Here is a 27,430-nt window from a genome sequence, read left to right as displayed (position 1 = left end):
GAATCCCCACTCATTGGCCATGAAGCTCCATGCGTGGCCTTGGGGGCCAGTCACCGTCTCTCTCAGCCTAACCTACCTCACAGCACGTTGTGAGGATAAAAGGGGCCACTGAACATGAGTCACCTGGAGCTCCTGGCAGGAAAAGGTGGTATATAAATGTAATAAATAGAATAAAAAAGTAAGTATAGATTCCAACGGAAACGTGCACATCCCTCCCTCTAAATTACCTAGCCAATACATGTATATTTTGTGTGTCCCGCCCCCCCCCCATCGTAATTCCTCCACTACGTGGCTTTTGACCTTTGTCGTCCTTATTTACATCTACAGGCTACATTTCATTTGCTATTTATTAAATTTGCGAGTTGCTTTACATTATCCAGGGCGGCCTAAAGTAACTTACAGACAATAAACCCCATGCAAATACATTAACAGCAAGTGGAATGAGAAAGGCATGGTCATCATCACTACTGCGAGAGCCGGTCATTTATTCCTCCTGGCGGCTTAACGACCTTCTCGCCGAAGAGACCTGCTGCGCTCGGAAGCTGTCCCCTGCACTGCTACCATCCTGCACTCTGCGCATGCTCCGGCTCGATCCCGCGGGGAGATGGTGGCAGTGGCTCCTCCCCCTCTGCCTTCCTATTGGCCGCGCCAGCTGCGGACGTGGAGAAGCCGCCTCTCGCCCCGGCCCGGGCAGCCGCGCATGCGCTCCGAGCCCAGCCGGGCCTCCTCCTGCCGCGCAGGCGCCTTGACGGCTTCGCCGCGGCTCGGGAGCCGCCCGGGGCGCGCATGCGCACACGGCCGAAGGCGGCAACGGCGGCGCTGCTGCTCGTCCTCGGTCTCGCGGCCCTGCAGCCTCGCCTCGCCGGGCTCCGCCTCGCTCCGCGCTTGCGCGCACCGCCCCGGCCGCCTCCGCCCCTCCCCCTCCTTCCTGCATGCGTGGGCCCGGCGGGGGGCGGGGTTTCCGGGAGCGCGGGCGCCGTCGGGCCTGACGCGGCGGCGAGGATGAGGATGGCGGCCCTGAGGGGGCGCCGGTAGCGGCGGCGGCGGAGGAGCCAGGTAGGCCGCGCCCCCCCCCCGCCCTCAGTGGTATCGCCCGGAGAGACGCAGGCGCGAGCGCGGGGCACTGTGGGAGGCGAGGGAGGGGGGAGCGCGGGGCAGAACTATCGGGCGGGGGGGGGGACGCGGGAGCGAACCATGGGCGCGGGGGGAGCAGAGGCGGCCGCGGGCGGGGCCTGCGCGGAAGGCCGAGCCGGTCGCGGGGGGGGGCTGCCTGAGGGGGAGGCAGGGCGCCCCTCCCCCAACACGCGGCCTCTCTGCCCGCGCTGCCCGCCCTCCCTCCGGCCTTGGGAGGCAGGCTCGCTCGCGGAACCGCAGGGCGGGGCGGGACCCCCAGGGGTCATCTAGCCCAACCCCGCTCCGCGGCAGCCGTGCCGCCCTACGTCACGACCGAAGCATCCCCGCCAGGCGGCCGCTACGCCCGGAATCGCAGGGTCGGAAGAGTAGAGCTGGGAGGGGATCCCCGGGGGTCATCTAGTCGTACCCTATGCAAGGCGGCCATCGCAACCGAAGCATCCCATGCAGATGGCCCCTGCGGGAAGGGTGGAGCTGGGAGGGGTCCCCAGGGGTCTTCTAGCCCAACCCCCTGCAGTGCAGGAGTGACAGCTGAAGAATCCCCCCCCCCCGTCCTTTTCCCCTCCGCCCACCACGCTCAATTGGGTGCCCCCTCCAGAGAGAGTCTGTTCCACTGCCTCGCTGCCTCCGGGCTGGGTCTCCAGATGCCAGCCGAGGAGGCCCCTTTGCTGCCACCCCCCACCACCACCCCCGGCTCACACAGCTACTTATGGGATGGAATTGCAGCAGTTCTGGCACTGCCCTGCTTCAGGTGAGCCACTGAAGACACAAACTGCACTGCAAGGGGGTTGGGCTGGATGACCCTTGGAGGCCCCCTCAACTCTAGGGCTCTGTGGAATTGCCTTCCTAAGGGTGCTGCCAGGAGCTGCTGCCACCTGAATGGCAACCTAGGGCCTTGTTTGGTCTTCACTCCACACACCAAACTGTTTTTTTTGGGGGGGGGGCAGTTCTGGGTAGGCTATCTTGACACCTTTGCTTGCTCCTTATGGGCAGTGCTACTGGCTTCCTACTATTCTTCCAAGTTGCTCATGCATATGTGGAGAATGTATCCCATTTCTTCCTTTGGAAGCCAGCTGATGATAAAAAGGGAGCCATAGGCTAGGCAGATGCTCCTGGTCACACCCAGCAAGGTAGCAGCTCCAGTCAGCATTGCATAGTGGTTAGAGCTGGGCTAGGAACTGTGTGTCCAGGGTTCAAGTCCCCATTTGGCCATAAAACTCACTGGGCGTGACCCTGGGCCAAATTCTTAGCCTAACCTACCTCACAGGGTGGTTGTGGGGATAGAACAGGGAGGGAGGGAGCCCTGCAGGGCACCTTGAGCTGTTTGGGAGATGCAGCCCCGCCAAGCAATTTGTGGAGGAGAAAGGAGATGAGGAATAGTGTGGGTCTGTATGTACATGTGTTTACGTACTGGCGCTCTCTTAAGCACGCCTGTATGATGCCAGGAGATGCCAAGAGCTGGTCCTCCTTGCCAGAAGCTGCATTTGGGTTGCCCTTGTGGGACGGCTGCACCTCAGAGCTGCAATCTAGTACCAAGGTGCGAGGAGCTTGGGGTTTTGTTTTGAAGGGGCCTTGCTTTGGAAACCACCCCCTGTGTTTGGGGGAATCCACAGGGGCTGCTGTGGCTGGATGTCAGCTGACGTGCTAACCGCTGGGTCTCTGCTCTGTGCCTTGTTTTGGGGCCTTCTCTTGACACATCACCCACATTCGCTGCCCTTTTCCGTCTGGCTTCTTTGGTCTGTTGGCCTTTGGATGTTGTTGATCTTGGGCCACAGTGCACACGGTTATGACTCATGTTGCTTCCCTTCTGTTTCTTTGGTTGCATTTGAATGCACACGCAGAGGGAAAGTTGCCTTCCCCAGCATCTGGACACTAAGCTGCCCTTACCGGTGTGTTTGTAGGATAGTCCTGAGAAACCGGCACTCTTTGGCACTAGAGCAGCAGACCTCGGGGGTGGTTTTGGGGGGACCGAGGCATGCTAATCCTGCCAGTTCCAGGCTTTGGGTGCCTGCCAGCCTTCCCGGAGAGGTTTTGTCCCCTTAGCTGAAGACCACATTCCAGACTAGAGCACATGGTGCTAGGCTTTTGCCTGTAGCATAGGGGAGAGAGTTTGCCTGCCTCGTGGAGGTCGGGAGCAGATGAATCACTGCTGGGGCCTTGGCTCTTTCAGACCACATTTTCTGCACTTGGGCAGGCAGCAGGCTTCCAGGACGGTTACCAGGCCCCCCTCGTCCTCTGCTACCTGTTTCAGTCCACCTTGCAGTGACACCTGAGTGTTGGGCGTTTCAGGGTGTATAACTCGTGTGTTCCGGCTCCTGTGCATAGAAGCCCCCTGCTTTCTGCTCCTTGGGCTTCAATCCCTTCACCTGGATCTCTCCCTTGTGCGGGGATTGCACGAAGGAGCAGGGTGTTCTTATGAAGGCCCCAGCAGGCCACTAAAAATAACTCAAGAGTCGCTGCTCGACATTTAGGAAATGTGCCGGCTGGCGGGCAGGCTTGTTGCTCCCGGACGGTGCGCTCACTTCCTCCTGCACGGCCTGCCCTTGGAATGTCTGCGCTGGGATGTAGCAATAGCCGGACTTGAAATTCCACTCTCAGGAAGAGAGATCTTGAAGAGAGGAGCATCCGCTTCAGATGCCTTCCTGGGCCTTCCTGGGAAAACGAACGGTGCGAGGAGAGGGTCCTGGTGGAATGGGCAGTGGCTTTCCTTTCTGTAATAAAATATATATGTTGCGAAGACGCTGGATAAGTTTGATGGGGGAGTAAATAAATTGTGTATTACACAGCCACAGGATTTAGGAAAAGGAGGAAGATTCCACAAGAGTGCTTCAATCTGGATGGGTCATTGGTGTGTAGGCAGAGAAACAGCATGTGTGGGGAGAGGGAGGGGTCAGCTGCTTCTGTCTCCCCCCCAGAGCCCTCCTGGTAGATTGAGGAGAGAGCTTTGCCCCTTGGTGGTGTCGAGGTTTGGGGTATTAGGCCATGACACTCTTGTTCCTCCAGCTCTTGCCCCCAGACCTCCTTTGGAGGCACTTGAACCCATTTTGTAAATTTGGGTAAGAAGGAGCTGCAAAGTTCTCGTGGCCTGAAAGTAGTAAATCTGCTCTGCTTTAAGCCTTGAGCCGGTCAGTGCACCAAAATTACAAAAGCTTTGAAAGAATTAAAAGCATTCAAGTGCAAAAGCTCAGATGCAAACTGTTGCCTTCACAGGTTTAGGGGCTTCTCCTAACTGTTCCCTGGGCCTGTTTGTCAAATGCTTTTCCCACCCCTTTGTTGTTAATCTTAGCAGCTCACAAGTTCATGTTGACTGTGAAAAGCGCAGTTCCCTTTCCTAAACATCTTCATGTCCCCTCAGCAGGTTAAGCAGTGTTTAACTTCTAAGAATAGAGGGGTGTCTGTCTGAAGGCTGGGCACTCTGCTTGCGCCCAGAGAAGCTGCCCTAGCTTGGCTCTTAGCCTCCCCTCTGGATCTCTTGTGCTTTCAAATCCTATTTTTTTGATGGCGACAGCAAGGAATTGACCATTATAACAATGGACTGCATGCAATGCTATTCCTCCTCGGAGTAGACCCACTGTGGTTAATGAACATGGTTAATAGAGGTTCATTAATTTCAAAGGGCCTACTCAGAGTAGGACAAGCATTGGCTACCACCCTGCATGTTATAGATCAGGTATGTCCAACAGGTCGATTGATTTACCTGCCGATTGCGGGTGTGTCCCTGGTGTCGATTGCTGTAATAAGTAAAGTGAAAGTGATTGCCTGGGTGTTCCTTATTCATCCCCCAAAAGCTCAACAACTTTGGTCAATCAACTCCTTAAAAAAAGGTAGATCACAGACAATTTTTCTATACGTACTGGGAGAATAGATTGCAGTCTCTTGGGAGTTGGACGTACCTGTTATAGATTGCCAAGACCCCTTATACAACCTTAATCCTAGCTGTTACAAAGGTTTTACAACAGGGCTGGGGAGTGGGATGAGGGGGGCATCTGTTGGCTTTCCAGATATGGACTCCATCTCCCATTGGCTTGAGCCACCATGGCCAATGGTCAGGAATGATGGGACTTGTAGTCAGTCGACACCTGTGTCCCTCTCAGACAGCTGTGTCCTCTCTTCCCTTAACTCCAATCAATACCTCTCCCTTCTCTCTCTATCGCACTCAGCGTGTTTTTCCTCTTCCTGGGGACCACCCCCCCTCTTCCTCCCCCCTCCTGTTCCACAGGGTCACATCCTGGAGAGCGTAAACAACTCTGGTGCTCGCAATATCTGAGTCACACATGCTCTGCAAGTCAACAAGTCTCTCTTCTCCCCCCCCCCACTGCCTGCCCTCCCGCCTCCCTCCCTGTGGGGTGAGCGTTGCTGCTCTTGTGTGTTCAACCAGGGAGAGGAATTGGGATTAGGTGGCCTTCCTCTCTCAGCAGCAGCAACAGCAGCTGTGGCTTGGTGGCCTGGGATGGGGAAGCAGCCCAGCAGCCTATGTGGTAGGGAACAGGTGTACAAAATGGAGGGGGGGAGGAAAGAGACCAGACACCCTCTCTGAAGGGTGTGCTTGTGTGTATATGCCTCTCCAGGGAATCATAGAATCTTAGAGTTGGAAGGGACACCCAGGGTCATCTAGTCCAACCCCCTGCAATGCAGAAATCTCTGCTAAAGCATCCCTGACAGAGGGCCATCCAACCTGTTTAAAAACCTCCAAGGAAGGAGAGTTCGCCACCTCTCGTGGGGGTCTGTTCCACTGCTGAACAGCCCTTAGTGTAAGAAAGTTTTCCCCCGAATGTTTAGTCAGAATCTCCTTTCTTGTAACCGGAAGCCGTTCGTTCGAGTCCTACCCTCCAGAGCAGGAGAAAACAAGCTTGCTCCATCTTCCATGTGACAGCCCTTAAGATATTTGAAGATGGCTCTCATATCTCCTCTCTTTTCCAGGCTAGACATACCCAGCTTCTTCAACCGTTCCTCATAAGGCTTGGCTTCCTGACCCTTGATCATCTTGGTTGCCCTCCTCTACACATCTTCCAGCTTGTCAACATCTTAAATTGAGTTACCCTTAATTGGACACAATATTACAAGTGTGGTCTAGCCAAGGCAGAAGAGAGTGGGGCTATTACTTCCCTTGATTTGGGCACTAGACTTCTGTTGATGCAGCCTAGAATAGCATTAGCATTTTTTGCTGCTGCATCTCAATGTTGACTCATGTTCAGCATGTGGTCCACCAAGACGCCTAGATCCTTTTCACATGTACTGCTAGTAAGCCAAATGCCCCCCATCCTTTATTTGGGCATCTGGTTCTTCCTGCTTAAGTGCAGATCCTGACATTTGTCCCTATTGAGAATCATTTTGTTAGCTTGCGTCCAGTTCTCTAATTTGTTAAGGTCATTTTGAATTCTAATGTCTTCTGCAGAATTATCTACCCCTCCCAATTTGGTGTCATCTGCAAATTTGATGAGCATCCCCTCAATTCCTTCATTCAAGTCATTTATAAAGACGTCAAACAGCAACGGGCCCAGGACAGAACCCTGTGGCACCCCACTTGTCACTTTTCCCCAGGTTGACGAGAAACCATTAATGAGAACTCTTTGGGTTCAATCATTCAACTAGCTACAAATCCACTTAACATTTACCTCATTCAACCCACATTTTACCAGCTTCCTCACAAAAATATCATAGGGGACTTTGTCAAAAGCCTTACTGAAATCAAGATACACTATGTCCACAGCGTTTCCCTAATCCACCAAGTTTGTAATTCCATCAAAAAAGGAAATCAGATTGTTCTGATGTGACTTATTTTTGAGAAACCCATGCTGGGTCTTAGTAATCACAGCATCCTTTTCTAAATGCTCACAGACCAACTGATGAACTATCTGTTCTAGGACCTCCCCTGGTATCGATGTCAAGCTCACCGGTCGGTCGTTTCCTGGGTTCTCCTTTCCCTACTTTTTGAAGATGGGGACAGCATTTGCCCACCTCCAGTCTGTAGGGACCTCACCCGTTCTCCAAGAATTCTCAAAGATAATAGACAAAGGCTCTGAAATTACAGGTGAGGGGGTGATGGTTTTTAACACCCGCCCCCCCGGCTAACACTCCTTGATCATTTTCTTGCAACCTTCGCTTGGGAAGACAACCCTCTGGCAAATAGGAGGAGTTACAAGGTTGTTTTTGCTTTTTTATAAAACACATCTGGGTGGGGCGACTCCAGAAGCAGCACTGGATCCTAGGGGGGGGGCCTGGAAGTCCTTGGGCCCCTGACCTAGACCACCGCATTGCCCCGCCCCCCATGGCTGCCTGCTGACATCAGGAGCCTCATTTTGTCATGAGATCTTCCAGGCTGCACAGTCCCTCCTGCTTCCAGTTCTCCAGGCTGGAGCCTTGCAGGACCCCAAGTTCTCTGCCTTGTCCCTTCTGCTGGAGGAGCTGGGTGAACCAGGCCAGCAAGGACTCGTTCCTGGAGAGCTGGACCCGAGTTCTCTTACTCAGAGAGAAGCGGAAGCAGGTGCAGCTCAGAACACCCACTTGGCTTTTACCCCTTCCATCCATTCCCAGAGGGGGGATCGTGTTTAGAAGCAGCAGCAACAAACCCAGACCACTCTTTCCATTGTTTAAAACTTGCATTTCTTACTTTCACCAGCTGCCCTTTCTGCACAGAAGAGGGGTCTCTTTGCCACCCATTGCCCAGGTGGGGTTTGGGTTTACAGACCAGACTCTGTATCTTGCTGCCCTTCTCCCTTCTCAGCTAAAGGTCCTGGCCACTGGGCGCCGACAGCTGTGACTGTGACAGGTGCAGTCTCACCTTTGTTGCCTAATCTGTAGCAACCTGCAGGCTGGACTACTGCAATGCTTTATATGTGGGGCTGCCTTTGAAGAAGGTTCAGGAAACTGCAGCTGGTGCAGAATTTGGCAGCCAGACAGTCTGCGCATACGACACCAACTCTGGCTTGACTGTACCGCCTGCCAGTTAGTTTCCAGGCTCAATTTGAAGTGGTGGTTGTGACCTATAAAGTCCCCCAAGGACCGACCCAGACCCTGCAATCATCACCTGAGGCATTTAGTTTCCTCATTTACTGGCGTGGGATCTGTAAGTCCCACCTTTTCCCTGCCAAACTGTGTTCTGGCTTAATTGACCTTGCTTTGATTGCAAGGGGCTGTGGGCCGGTTTCCGAGAAAAGTGTCTAGCCAGTGTGACAAACGCCATTGCCTTTTTCCTGTTAAAAGGTGTTTTGTGGGGCCAGGGAGTAGCCATGCAAAATGAAAGGGCTTTTATTCAGGTGCTTTTGAGTGGCGCTTCTCAGTCAAAGACACAGGAGGTCTGCATGTCGGCCTCTTAGACCAGCCCCCCCATCCCCATTTCATTTGCAGGCCTCTGCAATTTCCAAGAGTCCTCTGGGCTCTTTTCCACCTACTCTCCCTTTTCCTCCTCCCTGGGCAATCCCTTTGCCCCACGGTTCCACGCTGGGCACCAGCAAAGGTGGGTTTCTGGCGCCTGTTGTCGCCCTTCGGAGGTTACCTTTGTTCCCCACCCGTCTCCTCCAGCTGCTTGGGGAGCAAAGCCAGCTGGGTGGAGGGGGGGGATGGCAAGAGGTCTGGCTCTCCCCATTGAGCTCTGCAGGGCTCTGCCCTTTTGCCCAAATCTCTGTGCCTGCCTCCGGGAGTGGAGCCGCCGTGTCTGGATCTGGCTCCCTGCGGGGAGGGGGGCATTTTCACTCTTACGTAAATGACTCCCAAGGCCTGTCGCAACCCCACCGCCATTGCTGTCAGCCTCGGCCTCTGGAGCAACACAGAAGGCCGCCAGAGCTTTTCACAAGCACCTTCCTGGCTGGGCAGGGGGACCTCTCACTCGGTGTCAACACGCAAAAGCCAGCCTGGCATCCTTTCACCCAGTGGGCGACCTCCATGCTCTCGCCTGGCCTCAGCTGAGCTGCGTTTAGGCCGTGGGGCTCAGAGTGGGCCTTTCTTCTGAGCCTCATGAGCCCAACCCTGGAAATGAGGCTGGCCCCCCTCCAGGAGGTCCGGCAAGGCCAGAGCTACAGGGTCCTCCTCGCTGGTGGTCCCTGGCGGTTCCAGGTGGCTCACTCCTTTGCCAGGTACGCAGGAAGCTCCCTGCTGGGTCAGGCTAAAGTCCAGTGCTGTGTCCTTTGCACGGCTGTGGGGAGGCAAGTGCCCTTGGCGGGACGGAGAGGGAGCTGACCTTGGGTGATCCCCAGCGGGTCTGGTGGGGGCCAAGGGGGTCCGTCCTGTTGCACAACCCTGGAACCGGGACTCTGGGGGTGCTGGATTGCTTCCTGCAATGAGCTGGCTGGTGAATTGGGGGCGAGGGGGAGGCACCAAGCTGGCCTTCTTCCCGGTGTGCCAGGATTCTCAGTGTGAGCCTTTAAACAGGTGTTTCCACCTGTCCGCCCCCCTGATTCTGAAACTGTAGAGGCCCAGGAGGACTGCGCTGGCTGGGGCAGTTCAGCCCTCACCTGTTATCTGTGACCCGCCAAGGGGGAAGGGGATTCCTTGCCTCCTGCGTCGACAGTGGACCTGGGGGGGGGGCTGTTATACAGCAAACCACTCTGCTCACTTGGGCTCCCACCTTCAGAATGTCACCCAAGCGTCAATGAACTGGCCCTTGGGAAAGAGGAGAGTAATGAAAGCCCCCCCCCCCAGTCCTATCACCCCCTGCACATTTGTTCAGTGCCCTGCTCCCAAATTGCATGGGGGGGCAGCCCTTTCCCTGCTTCTCTGGCGGCATCTTTGGGCTAGTCTTTGAACCCCTCTCCCTCTTTAATCCCATCAGGTGCCTGGGATTAATCTTTCTCTAGCTGTTTGTTTTTGCGGTTGGCCAGGGCTGCTCTCTGGTCTGAGCATTGGCAGCTCCCAAGGGCCTCTTATCTGCTGCTGGCGGTGCCTGTTGTCAGGGGGGCAGATAAGGCCAAGGGGAAGTTGCCAGCAGGTGTAGGCATCATCGCAGGGACAGGGAGACCCCCATTGCCCTTGGCTTCGAATACCTCCCTAACAGGGGTGGGGGTCCCTCAGTCACCCCAGTCTTCCCCTTCCTTTGTGTCCAATGTTGAGAGCTGCTGCATAGGCTTTCCTGGGCCCTGGAGGTGACAGCATCTGGCTTTGCAGAGCAGCTCAGTTCCCTGTGCAAGACCCCCCCTCCGGGGAGACCCGCCTTGCCCTGGGCTGGGCCAGTGGCCTATCCCTGGGGATCTGGGCCTTGCCAAGGCTGGTGAGGCCCTCTGCTTCCACAGGGAGGCAGGGTTGGCACCCGCTGTGATTCTTGAGGGATCCACCTTGTTTGGGGAAGAAGGTTTTTCAGTGTGGTTCTGAGGACACTTGCAGTGGGTGGGAGGGAGGCCCTATAACTCTTTGGAAGAGGGATTCTTCACCATCCCTAGAGGTTGATGAGCCTGGGACCCATACTGCCATTGTTCTCTTCTCTTCTGCAGGTCACCAGTCCACCTGCGGCTCAGTGGGCAGAATCTAGTCCCTGTGAGCTCAACACGGCCACGTCAACATGAATGAGGTGTCGGTCATCAAGGAGGGCTGGTTGCACAAGAGAGGTGAGCAATGTACACACACACACACACACACCTGAGATTTGTCAGAAAGAGGGGGCTGAGAGGTTCTTGCTTTCCTGGAAGTGGGGCTTGTGCCCTGGAGGTTGCTGCACCAGGCTCTGGGTAGGACAGAGCCCTGTTATGTCTGGAGCCTTCAGTAGGGAGCCTGTCTCTTAAGGCACCTAAGTTGTTGGGTGTCTGTTGCACCTCTGAATGAAGCCTGTGTTGACTTCCTTTTGCTGTTGGCTTCTGGACAGAGCTTAGCCTCCCTCTGTGTCCCTGAGGGGCCTGTTGCTGCTGCTGCTGCTGCTGCCCCCTCCTCTATGTTATCTCTGCATTCTTAGGTCAAAGTGCAGGTGTCCCCCGGGCCGGCTTATGGAGAGAAGAGCGCTCCCCATGGCTGCCTCGCGGCTTGAGCTTCTGGGTTGGAGGAACATTGGAGCCCAAGCTCCTGGGAAGTGTGCAAGGCTGAGAAGTGTGGCCCCCCCTTCGTATCTTGTGTACAGTTGTAGTGCAAAAGAGGGGAAGCAGAATGGTCCGGGGGCTGGAGCAGCTCGCTTTGGGAGCTTTTTAGTTTAGGGGAAAGGGCAAGTATTGGGGGACGTGAGAGAGGTGCACAGAATTGTGTGTGGAGAAAGTGGGCAGAGAAGTTTTTCTCTATATAATATAATATTATTTATACCCCGCCCATCTGGTTAGGTTTCCCCAGCCACTCTGGGCGGCTTCCAACCAAAAAAAAAACAAACAACTATACAGCACCAGACATTAAAACTTCCTAAACAGGGCTGCCTTCAGTTGTCTTTTAAAAGTAAAATAGTTGTTTATTGCCTTGACATCTGCTGGTATGGCGCTCCACAGGGCAGGCGCCACTACCGAGAAGGCCCTCTGCCTGGTTCCCTGTAACTTGGCTTCTCGCAATGAGGGAACGGTCAGAAGGCCCTCGGAGCTGGACCTCAGTGTCCGGGCAGAACGATGGGGGTAGAGACGCTCCTTCAGGTATACTGGGCCGAGGCCATTTAGGGCTTTAAAGGTCAGCACCAACACTTTGAATTGTGCTCGGAAACGTACTGGGAGCCAATTAAGATCTTTCAGGACCGGTGTTATACGGTCTCGGCGGCCACTCCCAGTCACCAGTCTAGCTGTCGCATTCTGGATTAATTGCTAGTTCTGGGCCCATCCAGTAAAGCTGAATGTTTGGCAGATTAGGGACAGACAAAAGGAAGCCATTTTCCATACAGCAAATAGTTAAACTCTGGAACTCCCTCCCACAGGAGGCAGCGATGCCCACCAGTGCGAATGGCTTTAAAAGAGGAGGAGATGGATTTGTGGAGGAGGACAAGGCTGTATTGTTTTTAACACTTGATTAGAAGCCGCCCAGAGTGGACGGGGAAACTCAGCCAGATGGGTGGGGTATAAATAATAAATTATAATTATTATTATTATTATTATTATTATTATTATTATTATTATTATTATTGCAGCATCTGCTTGCCAGGGGGGCTGAGTGCCTCCTCCAGCATTGCAGGGCGCTTGCTCCAGTGGATGGGAATCTAGAGTGGGGAGAGTCCTGCTCATGGCTCCCCATTGGGGCAGCTGGCTGGCCACTGGAAGAAAAGAACACTGGACTAGATGGGCCATTGGCCTCATCCAGCCCGCTTGTCTTACGTTCTTGGGGTGCAGGAGTGCCAACTCCTTTGCACACGGTTAGACATTGCCTGCCTGACCCTTTCTGCCTGCAATTCTCTGCTGTTTGGAGGGCAGCATGGAGGTGGCCAGCATGGGCTTGGCAAGGAGGCATCCGTGGGGCACACAAGAGCAGAAGCTCCCTCCTTGTCCCTAGATGCCCCGCTCCCCGCAGTCTGTGCACCAATGAATGAATTGATTTATTTTGGTCACTGACCAGAATCCCGGTCTGTGCAGTTTTCTTCTGCTCTCCACGCTTGGTGCCCTGGACTCCTTAGCTTTTGCGAGTCAACACTTGTGGAGGACAGACTGTGAAATCTGGGGTGAGCAATGGGGATGTTTATTGCCAGAGCCATGACTTTCAGCACAAGCCCCTTGCTCCTGAAATCCCTCTTTGTCCCCCCACTGCAAGTCCCCTCCTTCTCCCTTCTCCCTCCATGGCAGTCCCAGCTGTCCCCTGAGCTGCTTCCCACCCCGTAGGGCTGTGGCTCCAGCAAATTCCTCCTCCTGCTCTTGCAGACAAATATAGATAGCAGCTGGTGGCAGCAGCAGCCAGGTCTGCCCAGAGGCTATTTTGGTCCCTGGAGCCAGAGGAGCGGGTGGAGGGGGCTGCCTGGCCCTGTTGAGGGAAGCCCCCCCCCCGTGCCCTCGCAGCCTTGGCTTCTGCAGGCCAAAGGGGGAGCCTGGCCCTGGGAGAGGGCCAGGTTGAGCCACCTCTCTGAATGGCTCTTGCCAGAAGCCAAAAGAGGTCTGGCTCTGGAGACGTGCTGGGGGGGGCAGCCCACCTCACCCCTGAGCACTGGAAATCCTCACTGAACCCTCCAAAGCGGCCTGCAGATGTTTTACCAGGTGTGTCTTTAAGGAGTACAGAGTTGCCGTATTTTTCGCTCCATAAGATGCACCTGACCATAAGTTGCACCTAGTTTTTAGAGGGGGAAAGCAAGGAAAAGAATATTCTGGGCAGAGCATGTAAGCGGCTCTTGCTTTTCTTGCTTTAAACCCTTCCCTCCCTCCTCCTGCTTCGCTGAGAAGCCAGCAGAGCAAGAGTGATAGCTGCGCAGCGCCTCTTCTCCTGCTAGCTTCCCAGCAAAGCAGGTTGAGACGAAAGGGAGTCCTTCCAAGGGGGCGCTGAGCAGAGCCTGGCAGTGGCTCTTGCTGGCTTTTCCAGGAGGTGGGGGAAGGGACAGAGGGCAGCCTGTCAGTCCCTTCTCCCACCTCGCGGAAAAGCCCCCAAGAGCCGCACACACGCTCTGCACGGCTCTTTAAAGGGAGCACGGAGCAGAGCCTCCCGCCTGCATTCACCCCATAAGACGCACACACGTTTTCCCTTACTTTTTAGGAGGGAAAAGGTGTGAAAAATAAGTAATCTATGGAACTCGTTCCTGCAGGAGCTGGTAATGGCTGCCAACCTACATTGGAAAGATTCATGGAGAAAGAGGAGGCTTGAGAACAGGATACTGGGCTTCATGGGGCTCCTTTGGCCTCATCCAGCAGGCTGCTCATGTCCTTATGGCAGGGGTGCAGAGTCCGGCTCCAGGTGCCCTGAGGAAGCGGGCGAGGGCTGGGCTTGGCCTGCTCAGCTTCCCTTGGCAGAGCAAGAATCCCTTGCCAGCTTTGGAGGGTAATCTGCTGCCAGGGGCGTCAACGCTGTTGGGTTGCAGGGCCTTTTCAAAGGCAGCCTCCTGGCAGGCACTCTGCACGTGCCTCTCGCCCCCTCAGGCCCCTCATGCCTCACCCTTCTGCTTCCCAGGGGAATACATCAAAACGTGGAGGCCCAGGTACTTTCTCCTGAAAAGCGATGGGTCTTTCATTGGGTACAAGGAGAAGCCGGAGACGTCAGACCACAGCCTGCCCCCTTTGAATGACTTCTCTGTGGCAGGTACGTCCACCCCACCCTCCTACTACCCCTGCCCTGCATATTGGCAGGGACTGCGAGGCTCCCCTGGAGCTCCAAGTGGACTGCAGTTAGAACGCAGCAAAACGCCAGCCCTTTCCCCTTTCCTCCCATGATGCTGTGCTGGGGGCTGTACATGTGTTTTTGAGAGAGGGGGACAAGTAGGTGAGCCTGCCGCTCCTCTTCCTTGTCCTTGTCGAAGCCCCAGCAGCCCCCTCTTCCTCCTCTTCCAGAATGCCAGCTGATGAAAGTCGAGCGGCCCCGTCCCAACACCTTCATCATCCGCTGCTTGCAGTGGACAACCGTCATCGAAAGGACGTTCCACGTCGACTCCCCCGACGAGCGGTGCGTCTGGCTTTGGAGCGGGGTGCCTGATCCCACCCCACCCTGCTCTCTGGGCCCCTGGGGCAGCTCCACTCGGCCACCCCGGTTCCACCAGGGGTGGGGGCCCTCGCTTGCACCCAGCCTCTGGCTGCTGGAAGGCCTTCGTTCCCGATCCCCAGGCACTGGGACTCTCCCAGCCAGGGACTGGCGCCTGCTGGCCGGCCTTTGTGCCTGGGTGGCTGGAATGCCCTGACGTCCCCTGTGCTGCCCGCAGGGAGGAGTGGATCCGGGCCATACAGATGGTCGCCAACAGCTTGAAGAACCAGGAGCCGGAAGAGGACAGGATGGACTACAAGTGCGGCTCTCCCAGCGACAGCACAGGCGCCGAGGAGATGGAGGTGGCTGTGACCAAGACCCGGGCCAAGGCGGTAAGGAGGGGGCAGGGAGGGGGCTACCTTCCGCTCTGGCTCAGCGGAGCAGGAGGACAAAGAGGCGGTTTCCCCCCGGCTTCGCCAGTCTTTGCCACTCTGAGTTTAACTGTGGACATGGACTCACAATGTTCAAGCTTTTCAAATGGTGAAGGTGCCAAGTTCCCACCAGGAGGCTGATAATGGCCAACGGCAGCCCTGTGTTTTTTTCCTTTAAAAATAAATAATATTAAAAAATAAATAAATTCTAAACAATAAAGAACAAGAAGCATCCTCGTTCCAAAACAGGAGCTGTAAAACACAAAAACTGGAATTCACGTAGGAGCAGCACACGCAATAACTGATTTGGTGCAAAGCCAATATAACATGTGGAACTATGAAAGAATGGGACAAAATAATCAAACTACGTATAATATACAGTATACCAAATCATGATACATGTAAAAAAAAATGAAACAAAACGGAAATACAGTGCGCTGTTTTAAACTAGAGGATGCTTTGAGATGGACTAAAGTAATAAAAGGAATTAAGCTTTAATTCTGAATATTCCTATAACGATGGCACTACCTATTGTTAGAAGAGATGCTGTTGTTTTTCCGCAGGTGAGCCTAGTTCACCAAAGAGGTGGGTGTGATTAGGAAAGTTATGTCAGCCATGCAATAAGAATTCTGTATTCATGAAATCTATGAAGTCAACCCAAGTGGTAATGAAACTCTCTCTCTTGATTTGTCCTCGTGCAAGTCTCAAAATGTTCAGACCTTCTAAACTGTGAAGGTCCTGTTTTCAACCCAGCGTTGTGTTTTTCCTTGTTAAAAGACCATGAATGACTTTGACTACCTGAAGCTCCTTGGGAAGGGCACTTTTGGGAAGGTCATCCTCGTGCGGGAAAAGGCCACGGGGCGCTACTACGCCATGAAGATCCTGCGCAAGGAAGTTATCATTGCCAAGGTATGGGGCCAAGCGGGGGAGGCAGGGGGGGAGTGACTTTGACGTGGGGGGCGGAGACACGTCCCAGTTGCGGGGAGGCGGGATTTGCATCCGGGCAGATAGCAGGCCACGCGTCCATCATCAGAGGTCCACATGGCATGAAATGCCAGTCGGATTCCCCCTGGGGCTGTGCAGAGTCCCATTAGCCTGTGGGTGAGTGAGGAAGGGGCAGAAGAAATGAGAGAGACAGCGAGAGAGGCAGGCAGAAATGAATAAATGGTCATGCTGGGAATCATTAGAGATATACCAATCCCCCCAACACACTTCCAAAGAGGGGGGGTCTCTGTGCAGCCCCACAAAGAGGAGCAGTGCTGGGTGGGGGTGTTGCTTTCGTTCCCCCTGGGAATAATAATAATAATAATAATAATAATAATAATAATAATAATAATAATAATTTCATTTATTTATGCCCCACCCATTTGACTGAGTTTCCCCAGCCACTCTGGGAGGCTCCCAACAGAACACTAACAGAATAAAACTTCAAACACTAAAAACTTCCCTAAACAGGGCTGCCTTCAAAGATGTCTTCTAAAAGTCAGATAGTTGTTTATTTCCTTGACATCTGATGGGAGGGTGCCACCACCGAGAAGGCCCTCTGCCTGGTTCCCTGTAACCTCACTTCTCGCAGGGAGGGAACCGCCAGAAGGCCCTCGGAGCTAGACCTCAGTGTCTGGGCTGGACAATGGGGGTGGAGACGCTCCTTCAGGTATACTGGGACAAGGCCGTTTAGGGCTGTCACTTGCTCATGTCATAATGGGGCCGTTTCGGGTGACGATGCTTTCTTCCCTGTCTTTTGAAGGACGAGGTGGCCCACACCGTCACAGAGAGCAGAGTCCTGCAGAACACGAGGCATCCGTTCCTCACGGTACGTACGCATTCGGGAACTTGCAGGACGGAATGGGCGCCAGGGCATCCTCCGACGCCCTGCGAGATTCTCTGTCTCTGTGAGTGGCTGCTTGTGGGGCCAGAGGGGAGAAAGAACGGAGACTTGGTTCCTTGTATGATAGACCAGCAAAGGGGCTGTGAACTGGAAATATCAGGCCAGAAGCCAGACTTTGGGGTTGTACCCGAGAGCTCAAGATGTCGACCCAGTGTGTGGTGGCTGTGAAAATGACAAATTCCATGCTAGGGATCTTTAGGAAAGGGATTGAAAATAATAGTGCCAGTGTCACAATGACATTGCTATACAGATCTATGGAAGCAGTGAGGGCACCAACCGAGACTGCTTGAAAAGAGTAGGAGACGGGCTTCCAGTTTGCTTGCAAAGGGAAAATGGCGATGTGGTGTGTGCCGTCCGCTTAAGAGACGACCGTTACCGGGCTTTCTGTGCGATTGGGGGTGAGTGCCAGGGTTAGACACCCCCCCAAAAAAACCCTTACGGATAGTGAGGTGTCGAGGGGACCAGCTGGGCTGGAAGAGGCTTGCTGCAATCACGGAGCCTCGCCGCTGCATTGGCAGTGAGTTTAAAAGCTCTCTGCCTTGCATGCATTTATCTTGCAGGATTTCAACAAAGTGGTTGTCACCTGCGTACAGTTAAAACTGCACAACATAGGCTGTGATGGTCCCATATTCCCTTCCTTTGTCTTGGGAGGCACACAAGCAAGACCTGGGAAGGCTCAGTGAGAGGGGCTGGGCGCTTGCTGCTGCTTCTCCTGCGCCTAAAGTTTAATAATAATAATAATAATAGGAGGCTGCTGACTCTGTGAACTCCCTTTTCCAGGCGCTGAAGTACGCCTTCCAGACCAACGACCGCCTCTGCTTCGTCATGGAGTATGCCAACGGAGGGGAGGTCAGTGACTGCTTTGGGTGCGGGGGGGGGGCGGGGAGAGGGACACAGTCCCGCTCTGACAGGAGCCACGTGGCTGGGCACAGTTGCACCCGTGGCCCTGGGGTCCCCAGAGAATCGCCGTTGTCGGCTGCCATCCTTCATTCTTCATGCTGCTCACCTTCCAGATGTCCCTCTTCCCTCCCCGTCAACAAGCTGTGCTATCATTTTAGGTTATATTTTTTAACTGTTGCTTTATCTGTCTTGTCCCTGTTATACCTAATTGCAAATTCAAATGTATTCCTATCGTGTTTTATGACTTCCTTGATATTGTATGTGAGCTGGAACTGGTCTGTGGCCGAAATAATAAAATTCAGTTCCCTCCCCGTCCAGCTGTTTTTCCACCTTTCGAGGGAGCGAGTCTTCACCGAGGACCGTGCCCGTTTCTACGGGGCTGAAATTGTTTCCGCCTTGGAGTACCTGCACTCACGGGACGTCGTCTATCGTGACATCAAGGTAACCCTGCGCAGATCACCTGGTCTGGCCTCAGCAGAAGGCGCTCAGGTGGGAAGCGGATCTTGCCTTCTTATGGGGAGAAGTGGGAGCTGTAGAGGGCTCCCTTTTCCATAAGAGGTTTTGCCTTTGCCCGCAGCATTGAGCTGGGTAGGGAGGGAAGGTTCTGTAGGAGGAGGAGGAGGCACATGGTACTTTTAAAACTAAAATTCGCCTTGCAAAATTACGAGTTTCTCCTTTTTTGTCCCACCCAAGGGACGCGCAGTGAGCTTCATGGCCAGGCAGGAATTTGAACCCTGCTCTCCCCAATCCGAGTCCAGAATGGAGTCTCAAATGCCCTTGAAGCAGAATGCAATGAAATAGTGAGAATACCAGAAGAATGAATTTGGGAAAGAGCACCAGCAGGCCTGAAAGCAAAACCCTTCCCCTGGTGTGGGGATTGTAGAACTGTAGAGTTGGAAGGGACCCCAAAGGTCCTCTAGTCCAACCCGCTTCAGTGCAGGAATCTCAACTAAAAGCATCCATGGCAGATGGCCACCCAAGCTCTGCTTAGAAAACTCCAGGGAAGGACTGAGGGCTTTCCACCTTTCCACGGGGAAGGAGCCAGCAGGTGGGCTTTCTGAGCAAGGCAATCCCAGACTCAAGGCCACTGTAGCCGCTGGCCTCCGCCAATGGGCAAGCGGAATCATGCCCTCCTTGCAGACATCCTGGGCCCTTCAAGTGGTGTGCAGTGATGGAGCAGCCCTTTGAAGGCCTGGAGTCACACTGGGAGCCAGGGCAGCACAAAGACTCTGTCCACACAGCCTGGAGTCGCGCCAGGAGTCCAAATAGGATGTGACCAGTTGTGAGCTTGGCCACATCTGCTTTAGAGTCATAGAGTGGGGCCACCCAGTCCAACCCTGTGCAGTTCAGGAATCTTCTGGCATACGATTGCAGCAGCTCCAGACCTAGGTGGGGACCTTGGCTCCCCGGTTTCTGGGTCAGCCTACAGGGGTAAGGAATGAAACGCATGATTTCTCCTGCTGGCTGCCCTCGGGGTCCAGCACGTCTGCTGCTGCAGCTGCTTCTGGCTGGTCCCAGCGTGTCATTCCTGCCACCCACCTCCTGGGGACCCATCTGAGCAGAATCTTTCCCTCCCCGCCTCGCCCCTGACTTGCCTTTGCGCCTCTTCCAGCTGGAGAACCTCATGCTGGACAAAGACGGGCACATAAAGATCACAGACTTCGGGCTCTGCAAGGAGGGCATCAGCGACGGCGCCACCATGAAGACCTTCTGCGGGACGCCGGAGTACTTGGCCCCTGAGGTATCGGGGGGGGGGTCCTGCCTGGGCAAGGCCAGCGGCCCAAATGGACGGGGAAACCGAAGGCTGAGATGATTAAGGGGGTGGCTGGCTGGCCTCTCTCCTGATTTTGGTAGCTGTTTCTGCCCCCTTTGTGGCTGCCAAGGAAGGGCCACCTAGATGGAAGTCACAAACTATACCCACAAAGGAGGAATGGATTTGTAAACTAAATGAATATTTAATTGTGGCAAAATTAACTGCTATAATGGGGCACGGATGGCGCTGTGGGTTAAACCACAGAGCTTAGGGCATGCTGATCAGAAGGTGGGCGGTTCGAATCCCCGCGACGGGGTGAGCTCCCGTTGCTTGGTCCCTGCTCCTGCCAATACAGCAGTTCAAAAGCATGTCAAAGTGCAAGTAGATAAATAGGTACCGCTCCGGTGGGAAGGTAAACGGCGTTTTCGTGCGCTGCTCTGGTTCACCAGAAGCGGCTTAGTCATTCTGGCCACATGACCCGGAAGCTGTACGCCGGCTCCCTCAGCCAGTAAAGCGAGTTGAGCACCGCAACCCCAGAGTCGGCCACGACTGGACCTAATGGTCAGGGGTCCCTTTACTTTTTAACTGCTATAATAAGAAATCAGTCAAATCAAAAATTTTAAAAAGGAGTGGAAATGGTTTTGATGAATATATGGCAAAATATTGCTCAAAAAAAGATACAGTAACATGCCTAGATTAAAATGTGACGCACTGGATGGAAGAAAAATTAGTAAGGAAAGATAATAAGAATATATAGGTAATTTGAGAAGATTGTAGAATGTAAAGATTAGTGTAAATTGTAAAATGTGGAGGAAATCGAGTGGGGGCGAAGTGGGAGGAGGGAGAAAAGAATAACATGATGGTTTGAGGAAATATAAATGTATGGGAGGATGGGGAAGAAATGGTGTTGGCTTTCCTACATCTGTATTGTAATGTAATAAGTGAAAACCAATTAGAAGAGAGTTTGGATTTGATATCCCGCCTTTCACTCCCTTTAAGGAGTCTCAAAACAGCTAACATTCTCCTTTCCCTTCCTCCCCCACAACAAACACTCTGTGAGGTGAGTGGGGCTGAGAGACTTCAGAGAAGTGTGACTGGCCCAAGGTCACCCAGCAGCTGCAGGTGGAGGAGCAGGGAATCGAACCCGGTTCACCAGATTACGAATCTACCGCTCTTAACCACTACACCACACTGGCTCTACACTGCGGGACGGAAGGAAGGGCCACCTAGATGGACCCGGCCTGCTCCCCTCCACCTCCTGGCTGAGCTGCCCCTGCTTTTCTCCCCCCAGGTGCTGGAGGACAATGACTACGGGCGTGCCGTGGACTGGTGGGGGCTGGGCGTGGTCATGTACGAGATGATGTGCGGGCGCCTGCCCTTCTACAACCAAGACCACGAGCGCCTCTTTGAGCTCATCCTCATGGAGGAGATCCGCTTCCCTCGCACGCTCAGCCCCGAGGCCAAGGCCCTGCTGGCCGGGCTGCTCAAGAAGGACCCCAAGCAGAGGTGGGCTTTCCGTTGCCTGTGTGTGGAAGAGGCTGCCTGGCGGGGGTGGGGCAGCTTGCCATGCTGCCATGGAGTCAACGCAGCAGAGCAGATTTTAGCACAGGGCTAACTCAAGCAGAGTTGGTTAGCTTCGTAGTTGGGATTACCAAAATGACCTCAGCACCTCCACCCCCATCATTCAGCCTGGACACTGAGGTCCAGCTCCGAGGGCCTTCTGGCAGTTCCCTCAATGCGAGAAGCGAAGTTACGGGGCCTGGTTCGGTGGTGGCACCTGCCCTGTGCAACGCCCTCCTGTCACATGTCAAGGAAATAAGCAACTGTTTGACTTTTAGAAGACACCTGAAGGCAGCATTGTACAGGGAAACTTTTTAAGGTTTAATGGTTTATTATGTTTTTATATAAATATTTTGGAAGTGGCTTGGGTGTAAATATTGTTATTGTTATCATCATGAAATTTTATTGTGGCCTCTTCGTAAGCTGCCCTGGAAGCCTTCCTCCCAGGAGGGATACGGAGAAGTGCAATGAACCCCAAATTCCACTTCCCAGGGTTGTGGGGCAGTGTGCATCAAGGGAAATAAACTGCGGTTTTGGCTGCATTGGTCTTTTGTGGCAAGCGAGGAGGGTCTGACTGGGGTGGTGTTTGGGGGGGAGGCGCTATACTCTGGGAGAAAGGAGGCTTGGAATGAGGGCAGAACTTCCTGACAGTAAGAGCTGTTCGACAGTGGAATTTGCTGCCAAGGAGTGTGGTGGAGTCTCCTCCTTTGGAGGTCTTTAAGCAGAGGCTTGACAACCATATGTCAGGAGTGCTCTGATGGTGTTTCCTGCTTGGCAGGGGGTTGGACTCGATGGCCCTTGTGGTCTCTTCCAACTCTAGGATTCTATGATTTGGACGACAAAGCCCACCAGTATCCGGCCGTCAGCCCAGGGGGCTGATGGGAGTTGCCATCCAAAACATCCAGTAGGCACTTGGCTGGCGCAGAATAATGCCAAGGCTGTTGGGCAGCGAGAGAAAATTGTCTCCTCACTGCCCCTTGTGCTGCCACCCAGGTACAGGGACTCCCGCTGGAAATCTCACGCTCCCCCCCCCAGTTACTGTGGTTACAGGACCCCTTTGTTGTGCCCACAGGTTGGGGGGCGGCCCCAATGACGCCCGGGAGGTGATGGAGCACCGCTTCTTTGCCGCCATCAACTGGCAGGACGTGGTTCAGAAAATGGTAAGGAGAGAGGGCGGCACAGGGGGCCTCTGATGTGAAGACAAAGTACTCATTCCTTTGACCCCCAGCCACTCAGGTTGTGTGGGGAGGGGAGCCTCCTCAGCTGCCCCTCAAGCTGCCTGGGGGAGTGGGGGGGGTCAGGGTGGCGCCAGGACCACAAAGTGAGCTTGGCCCCCTTTTTTTCCCCAGCTCATCCCGCCCTTCAAGCCGCAGGTGACATCTGAGATCGACACCCGGTACTTTGACGACGAGTTCACAGCACAGTCCATCACCATCACCCCTCCTGACCGATGTGAGTGACAGAATCCTGGGCACCCCAGGGCTCATCTAGTCCAACCGGCAGCCATGGGCTGAGGGTTCGATTCCCCCTTTTGCAGGGGTGGGGAATTGTTGCTTTGAATCCGCTTGCGCCCCAGGCGATGAGCAGCTTTCTGCCTCCTTTGACCTGACTCTCCCCTCCTTCTCCCCCCACAGACGACACCTTGGACTCGCTAGAGGCCGACCAGAGGACCCACTTCCCCCAGTTCTCCTACTCGGCCAGCATCCGGGAATAGGGGGGCAGCGGCACTCCCCCTACAGTGCCCCCGCCAGAGCGGCGGCGGGGCTTGCAGGACGCCAGGACACTCTGCAGGGGGAGGGTGCCCCCCCATCTCACTGGCCCTGCAGCGCCCCAAATCGGGGGGCTGGGCAAACAGCCTCCCCCACCAGGCAGCAGCAACAGCACAGGGTGGGCCCCTGCTTCCCCACCAGGAATCCGCTTGGACCACAGCAGCCACCGCAGCCGCTCCCCCACCTGTTGTCGAGTTTTCAGCGCAGATGGACTTGGGGGAGGCTTTCCTCGACTTTCAAGGATCTGCACCCTGCCCTGACTGGGGGGGCTGTTTTCGGATGTTTGCTTGGAAAGCTCCCTGGGCAGGAGAAAGCGCGTCTCCCCCCACCCCACCCTGCCAGGACGTTGGTGAAGCCAGGTGGGGGGGGGGGTCACTGGAGGAAGAGAGACAGGAGAGCCTAGGGGACTCCCAGAGGGCAAACTGACACGGAGCGTGTGCTGCAGAGACACGTTTTCTTGGGGGGGGGGAGCTGGACCCCCCCTTTGCCGGATGGCCAGGGACGCTGCGGGGGGAGGTGTGAATACTGGGCCCGCAAGGCTTTGCGCAGCAGAGACAGACTGGCTCACCAACGGTTCCGACTAGTAGTGGGGTTGGGGGGGGAGATGGGGGGCACATCTTTCTGGGCGTTGGAAAGCAGCTGCGCAGAGTTCCTGGGAGCTCTTCTCGGGATGTGTGCAGGGGGCGCCACTGCTGCTTGGGCGGCCTTTAGAGGAGGGCAAGGTGGGCTCACCCCCCTGGTGCCACCACCCTCCCCTTCCACCCCAGCCTTTGCATGGTGCCCCCCTTCACTGGAACGTGGCTGGGTGGGGGGCGGCCAGAGGAAGCCCAGGCTCCTCGGAGGGTCATGGAGTCTCCTGGGGTTTCCCTCCCTGGTTGGGGGAGCCTCCCTTGCTGTACCTAAACGCTGGCGGTGCGGCTTGGGCAGTTGCTGCTACCTCTTTGACTGCGGGCAAAGCGTTGGCCTGCCTGGAGCCCTGGAGAGTGAAAGAGGGATCGGGCCCTGGGCGATCGCTAGCTCCTCCAGCCTCCAGCAAGCCTCTCCCCCCGTCTTTCTCATGGCTGGTCCAGGGGCAGCTTGGCCTTCTGCGCTTGTCCTGGCACAACTGTTAGTGCCCTCCTTCCCTCCCAACAGGCTTGTGGGCTACAGCAGCCCAGGGGTGGCACTGCCGTTTGGGCACGAGAGCCTGTGCCCCTGGGTGTCTGCTTGTGCAGACGGATCTCTCACCCCCCTCCCCAAGAGGCTTCGTTTGGGGTTACCTGGGCAAGAGCTCTCCATCTCCCTCTCTTAAGTCTGCTGCCTTGTTCTTGGTGGGGCAGAGGTCCGGTGGCAGAGACATTTGCCTGCTGCGGCGGCAGCGCCCGCCTGGAGAGCAGAAGCAAGGCCCAGGCTCCTTTGCCAAGACCACCTCCGCCTTGGCCAATGTGGGGCTGCATGGAGTGACGGGGGTGTTGGAGGAAGAACTCCTTTTTCTTCCGGGCGAGGGTGGCTCCTGGGCAAAGGGCCTCTGGACTGGCCGGCGCCTGAGTCTGTCTTCATCTGGTTCTGCTTCTTCAAGTCGGCTTCTCCCTCGGCTGGGGCAAGACTTACCCGTGTGCACCCCCCCCAAAGTAGCGCAGAATATCCAGGGAGGGGAAGGTGGGTCAGGGTGAAAGACTGGGTGTCCCCACCTCCCTTACTGATGCTAAGCCCACTGCACCCCTTTCTATAATGAGCTTTTTAGCGGGATTCAAACCCCACCACCACCAAATGTGTTTTCGTTTGTGCAGGAGACGGGTGAGGCAGTTGCCCCTTAGGTGCTTTTGGTTCGCTTGGCTACCATAAGGTGGGAATGTTGGGAACCCTTTGCTTACCCCTTCCTGGAAATGCAAGGAACAGAGCGGGGGCATCGCAGTGCCCAGGGGGGTCGAGAGAGCAGCCCTCGTTCTCCACCAGCTCCTTTGAACCAAAGGGCATTGTGGGGGGAGAACCTGCAGAGAAAGGGGCTCAAAAAGAGGGCAGTGTTTCCAGGAGCCGGGCTGGGGCAGGGGCGGCTTGTGAGGGGGGTGGCATTCGGGGGCGGGAGCTGAGACCTCCCTCCAGAATGGTCCCTTGCCGCCCCCCCCATGGCCTGACTTGACCTCCTTTGGCACAGCATCTCTCTCTCAAAAGGGCTGGGTTTTTGGGGAGAATGAGACTGCTCCCATTGTGCTTTGGGGGCCACTGTAGACCAAGGCCAGTAGAGCAGGACTTGGGGGGGCTTGGCTGAGGGAGCCCGCCCAGACCGCCATTGCAAAGCCCCCTTGTGACCTTGCAGCGACCTAGGCTCCATGCAGGTCAAGCTCTCCGGTGGCCGCACTTAGGCTCCCCCCGGCTGCCCCACGCCAGCTCAGCGTCCTCCTACCCAGGTGGGCAGCTGCGGAGTCCCAGCCCGGGGAGGGGAGGTCTCCCGACCCAGCTGGGCTGAGCTGCTTTTGCTGTGCCAGGACGGGGGTCCGCCAGGAGCGTGCGGCCTGCCCGTCCATTGCCCACGGTGGTGGGGTGTGGGGCCGGCCCTCCGCCTTCCTCCACCACAGCAGAGGTGCCTTCCTGGGGTCAAGCCCCAGTTCTCCAAGCCTTAACCTCCTCTCCCCTCCTGCCCCCTGCTTCAACGGGAAACATTCCTGGGGGGGCTTTTGGCCCAAGGTCCTGGCGATCTTGGCCAGGACTCCCATCATTACCTCATGCCTGCCGTGGGGGCAATGCGCAGAGGGGAGAGGGCTGCATTTCCATCGGTGGGGGGGGGGGGTCCCAGCCTGCTCGCCCCCTCCTCTTGCATACGGTTGAATGTAAACTCGCCTGGTGCAAAAGGTGGGTGGCTCTGGGGGAGGGACACCCCCCCCACGACACTTCTCATCCTTTCTCCCTGGGCTCAGGCCAGCCACGCCCTCCCCCAAAATGACTTTTGCTGCCTTTAGTTTCTGTGGGCCTGGAGCAGAGGGGAAGGCAGGACCTCAGCCCACAATGGGCTCAGCAGCCACCAGCCTCTCTGAAGAGCCTTGGGGGCCTAGCCCCTTCCCACCGTGGCCCCCCCCTTTCCATTCCTCACCTGCAGCGGGTGCGAATCTTCACCACCCGGCACTGGGAAGGGAACTGGGTCCCCCTGCTGGGTTGACAGGCAGCAGGCTGCCTGAGCTCACAACTGGGGGTGGGGGTAGGACGGCTGTGGGCCCCCGCAGTGAGTCTCCAGGGTGCCCCTGACTCGCTGTTGTGCCATCCCTGCCTTGGCAAGCCCAGCTTGCTGGCGCCACGTGGACACAAGCTGGAAGAGGCTTGGCCGCTCTGAATCGTTGGGCGGCGGAGGGGGGAATGGCAATGGTGATGCCTCCCCACAAGCATGGAGGGGGGTTTGGTGGGGGGCTGCTGAGCCCTTCTGCCCCCTTTGGCCTCCTCTGACCCCCCCACCTCCACTCGGCCTTTCATTTCAATGCAGGCCTTTGACACTCGTCTGACTCCAAAGCGCCGGCAGCCTTAGAAACCTCCATTTAGGTGCTTAAAGGTTTTATATGACTTCAGAAGCTTTTTTTCCCCCTCGAGGAAACCATATTTGGATCGCGACTATAACCTTACAGGACTTTTCCGATCCCGTGCGATGTATGTTCTACAGAATTCAGGGGGGGGTTGTCCTGGATATAGAGGGAGGGGTGTTACACACACACACAAGGGGGGTTAATAAAGGGGGTTTTTTCCACTTAGTTTCCGTAGTTGTGATAGTTGAGGTTTATTAACTTAATACTGACCCTCTTCAGCAGCTTTAGTTGGGACTGCCTGCCTTCTGCTGCTGTGCTGTGTTTTTATCTGCGATATCTCTCTCCAGCGCTGGACGGCGACTGCGATGGCACTTCTCTTCGCCCGGAGGGGACGGGGGGGGCAGGCTCTGGCTCCCCTCCCACCCCGAGCTCACCCACTCAGTTTGTAAAATAAGTTCCGCATGAGAGGCAAGTCCTCCGGAGCGTCTTTTGTGGGGAGGCGCGCCAGGCGAGAGGGGCCTTCCTTGGGCGTCTCCGCGGTGCCTCCCTCTTCTCCTTCCCTCTGCTGCCCTTGGATTTGTACGGTACGAGCAATAAAAGGTTTTGTTTTTCTTTCTAGGGTGTGTCCTGCTCTTCGTTTTGTGTCACCCACGCTTCTTTTCCTTAGAAATGCAAGTGCCAAGCCACACTTTCCAAAAAACCCACCCCCATTAAAAACCCTTATTAATTTTTGCATATATAGAATGAGTTGCACCCCACAACAACAACTGTTCCCACAGGAGAAGACAGGATTCAGCATCTTGCCAAATGATGCCTAACCAAAAGGGTATTTCTGCTCTGCTTATACACCCAGCCCTCACTTTCCCCATTGCTTGGTTCTCCAGGTGCCAGATCATGGGTAGGCAAACTAAGGCCCAGGGGCCGGATCCGACCCAATCACCTCAATCTGGCCCGCGGACAGTCTGGGAATCAGCGTGTTTTTACATGAGTAGAATGTGTCCTTTTATTTAAAATGCATCTCTGGGTTATTTGTGGGGCCT

The 27,430-nt window shown here is 55.4% G+C and overlaps 1 protein-coding gene across 1 annotated transcript; it reads left to right on the top strand.

Annotated features, from left to right (window-relative positions):
• The first annotated feature begins 921 nt into the window (after positions 1-921).
• On the top strand, positions 922-27,006 carry AKT2 (AKT serine/threonine kinase 2). Its single transcript, XM_082231211.1, has 14 exons — positions 922-1,056; positions 10,554-10,667; positions 14,098-14,226; positions 14,475-14,586; positions 14,840-14,993; positions 15,810-15,941; positions 16,780-16,845; positions 17,701-17,769; positions 18,139-18,261; positions 19,433-19,561; positions 20,865-21,079; positions 22,206-22,293; positions 22,483-22,585; positions 22,768-27,006. Exons 2-14 carry the CDS (start codon positions 10,622-10,624, stop codon positions 22,845-22,847), a joined length of 1,446 nt encoding a protein of 481 aa, XP_082087337.1. The 5' UTR covers positions 922-1,056; positions 10,554-10,621; the 3' UTR covers positions 22,848-27,006.
• Positions 27,007-27,430: the final 424 nt, after the last annotated feature.

This window comes from Podarcis vaucheri (genome assembly GCF_965113315.1).
Source record: "Podarcis vaucheri genome assembly, chromosome: 7".
Lineage (NCBI taxonomy): Eukaryota > Metazoa > Chordata > Lepidosauria > Squamata > Lacertidae > Podarcis > Podarcis vaucheri.
Note: the sequence above shows the minus strand (reverse complement) of the source record. Positions and strands in the feature narration are given on the sequence as shown.

Coding starts and splice junctions, on each gene's coding strand:
- AKT2 (XM_082231211.1), top strand. CDS start 10,622: ATGAATGAGGTGTCGGTCATCAAGGAGGGCTGGTTGCACAAGAGAG. Junction 14,587..14,839: donor GTCGACTCCCCCGACGAGCG/GTGCGTCTGGCT, acceptor TGCTGCCCGCAG/GGAGGAGTGGATCCGGGCCA. Junction 17,770..18,138: donor AGTATGCCAACGGAGGGGAG/GTCAGTGACTGC, acceptor CTCCCCGTCCAG/CTGTTTTTCCACCTTTCGAG.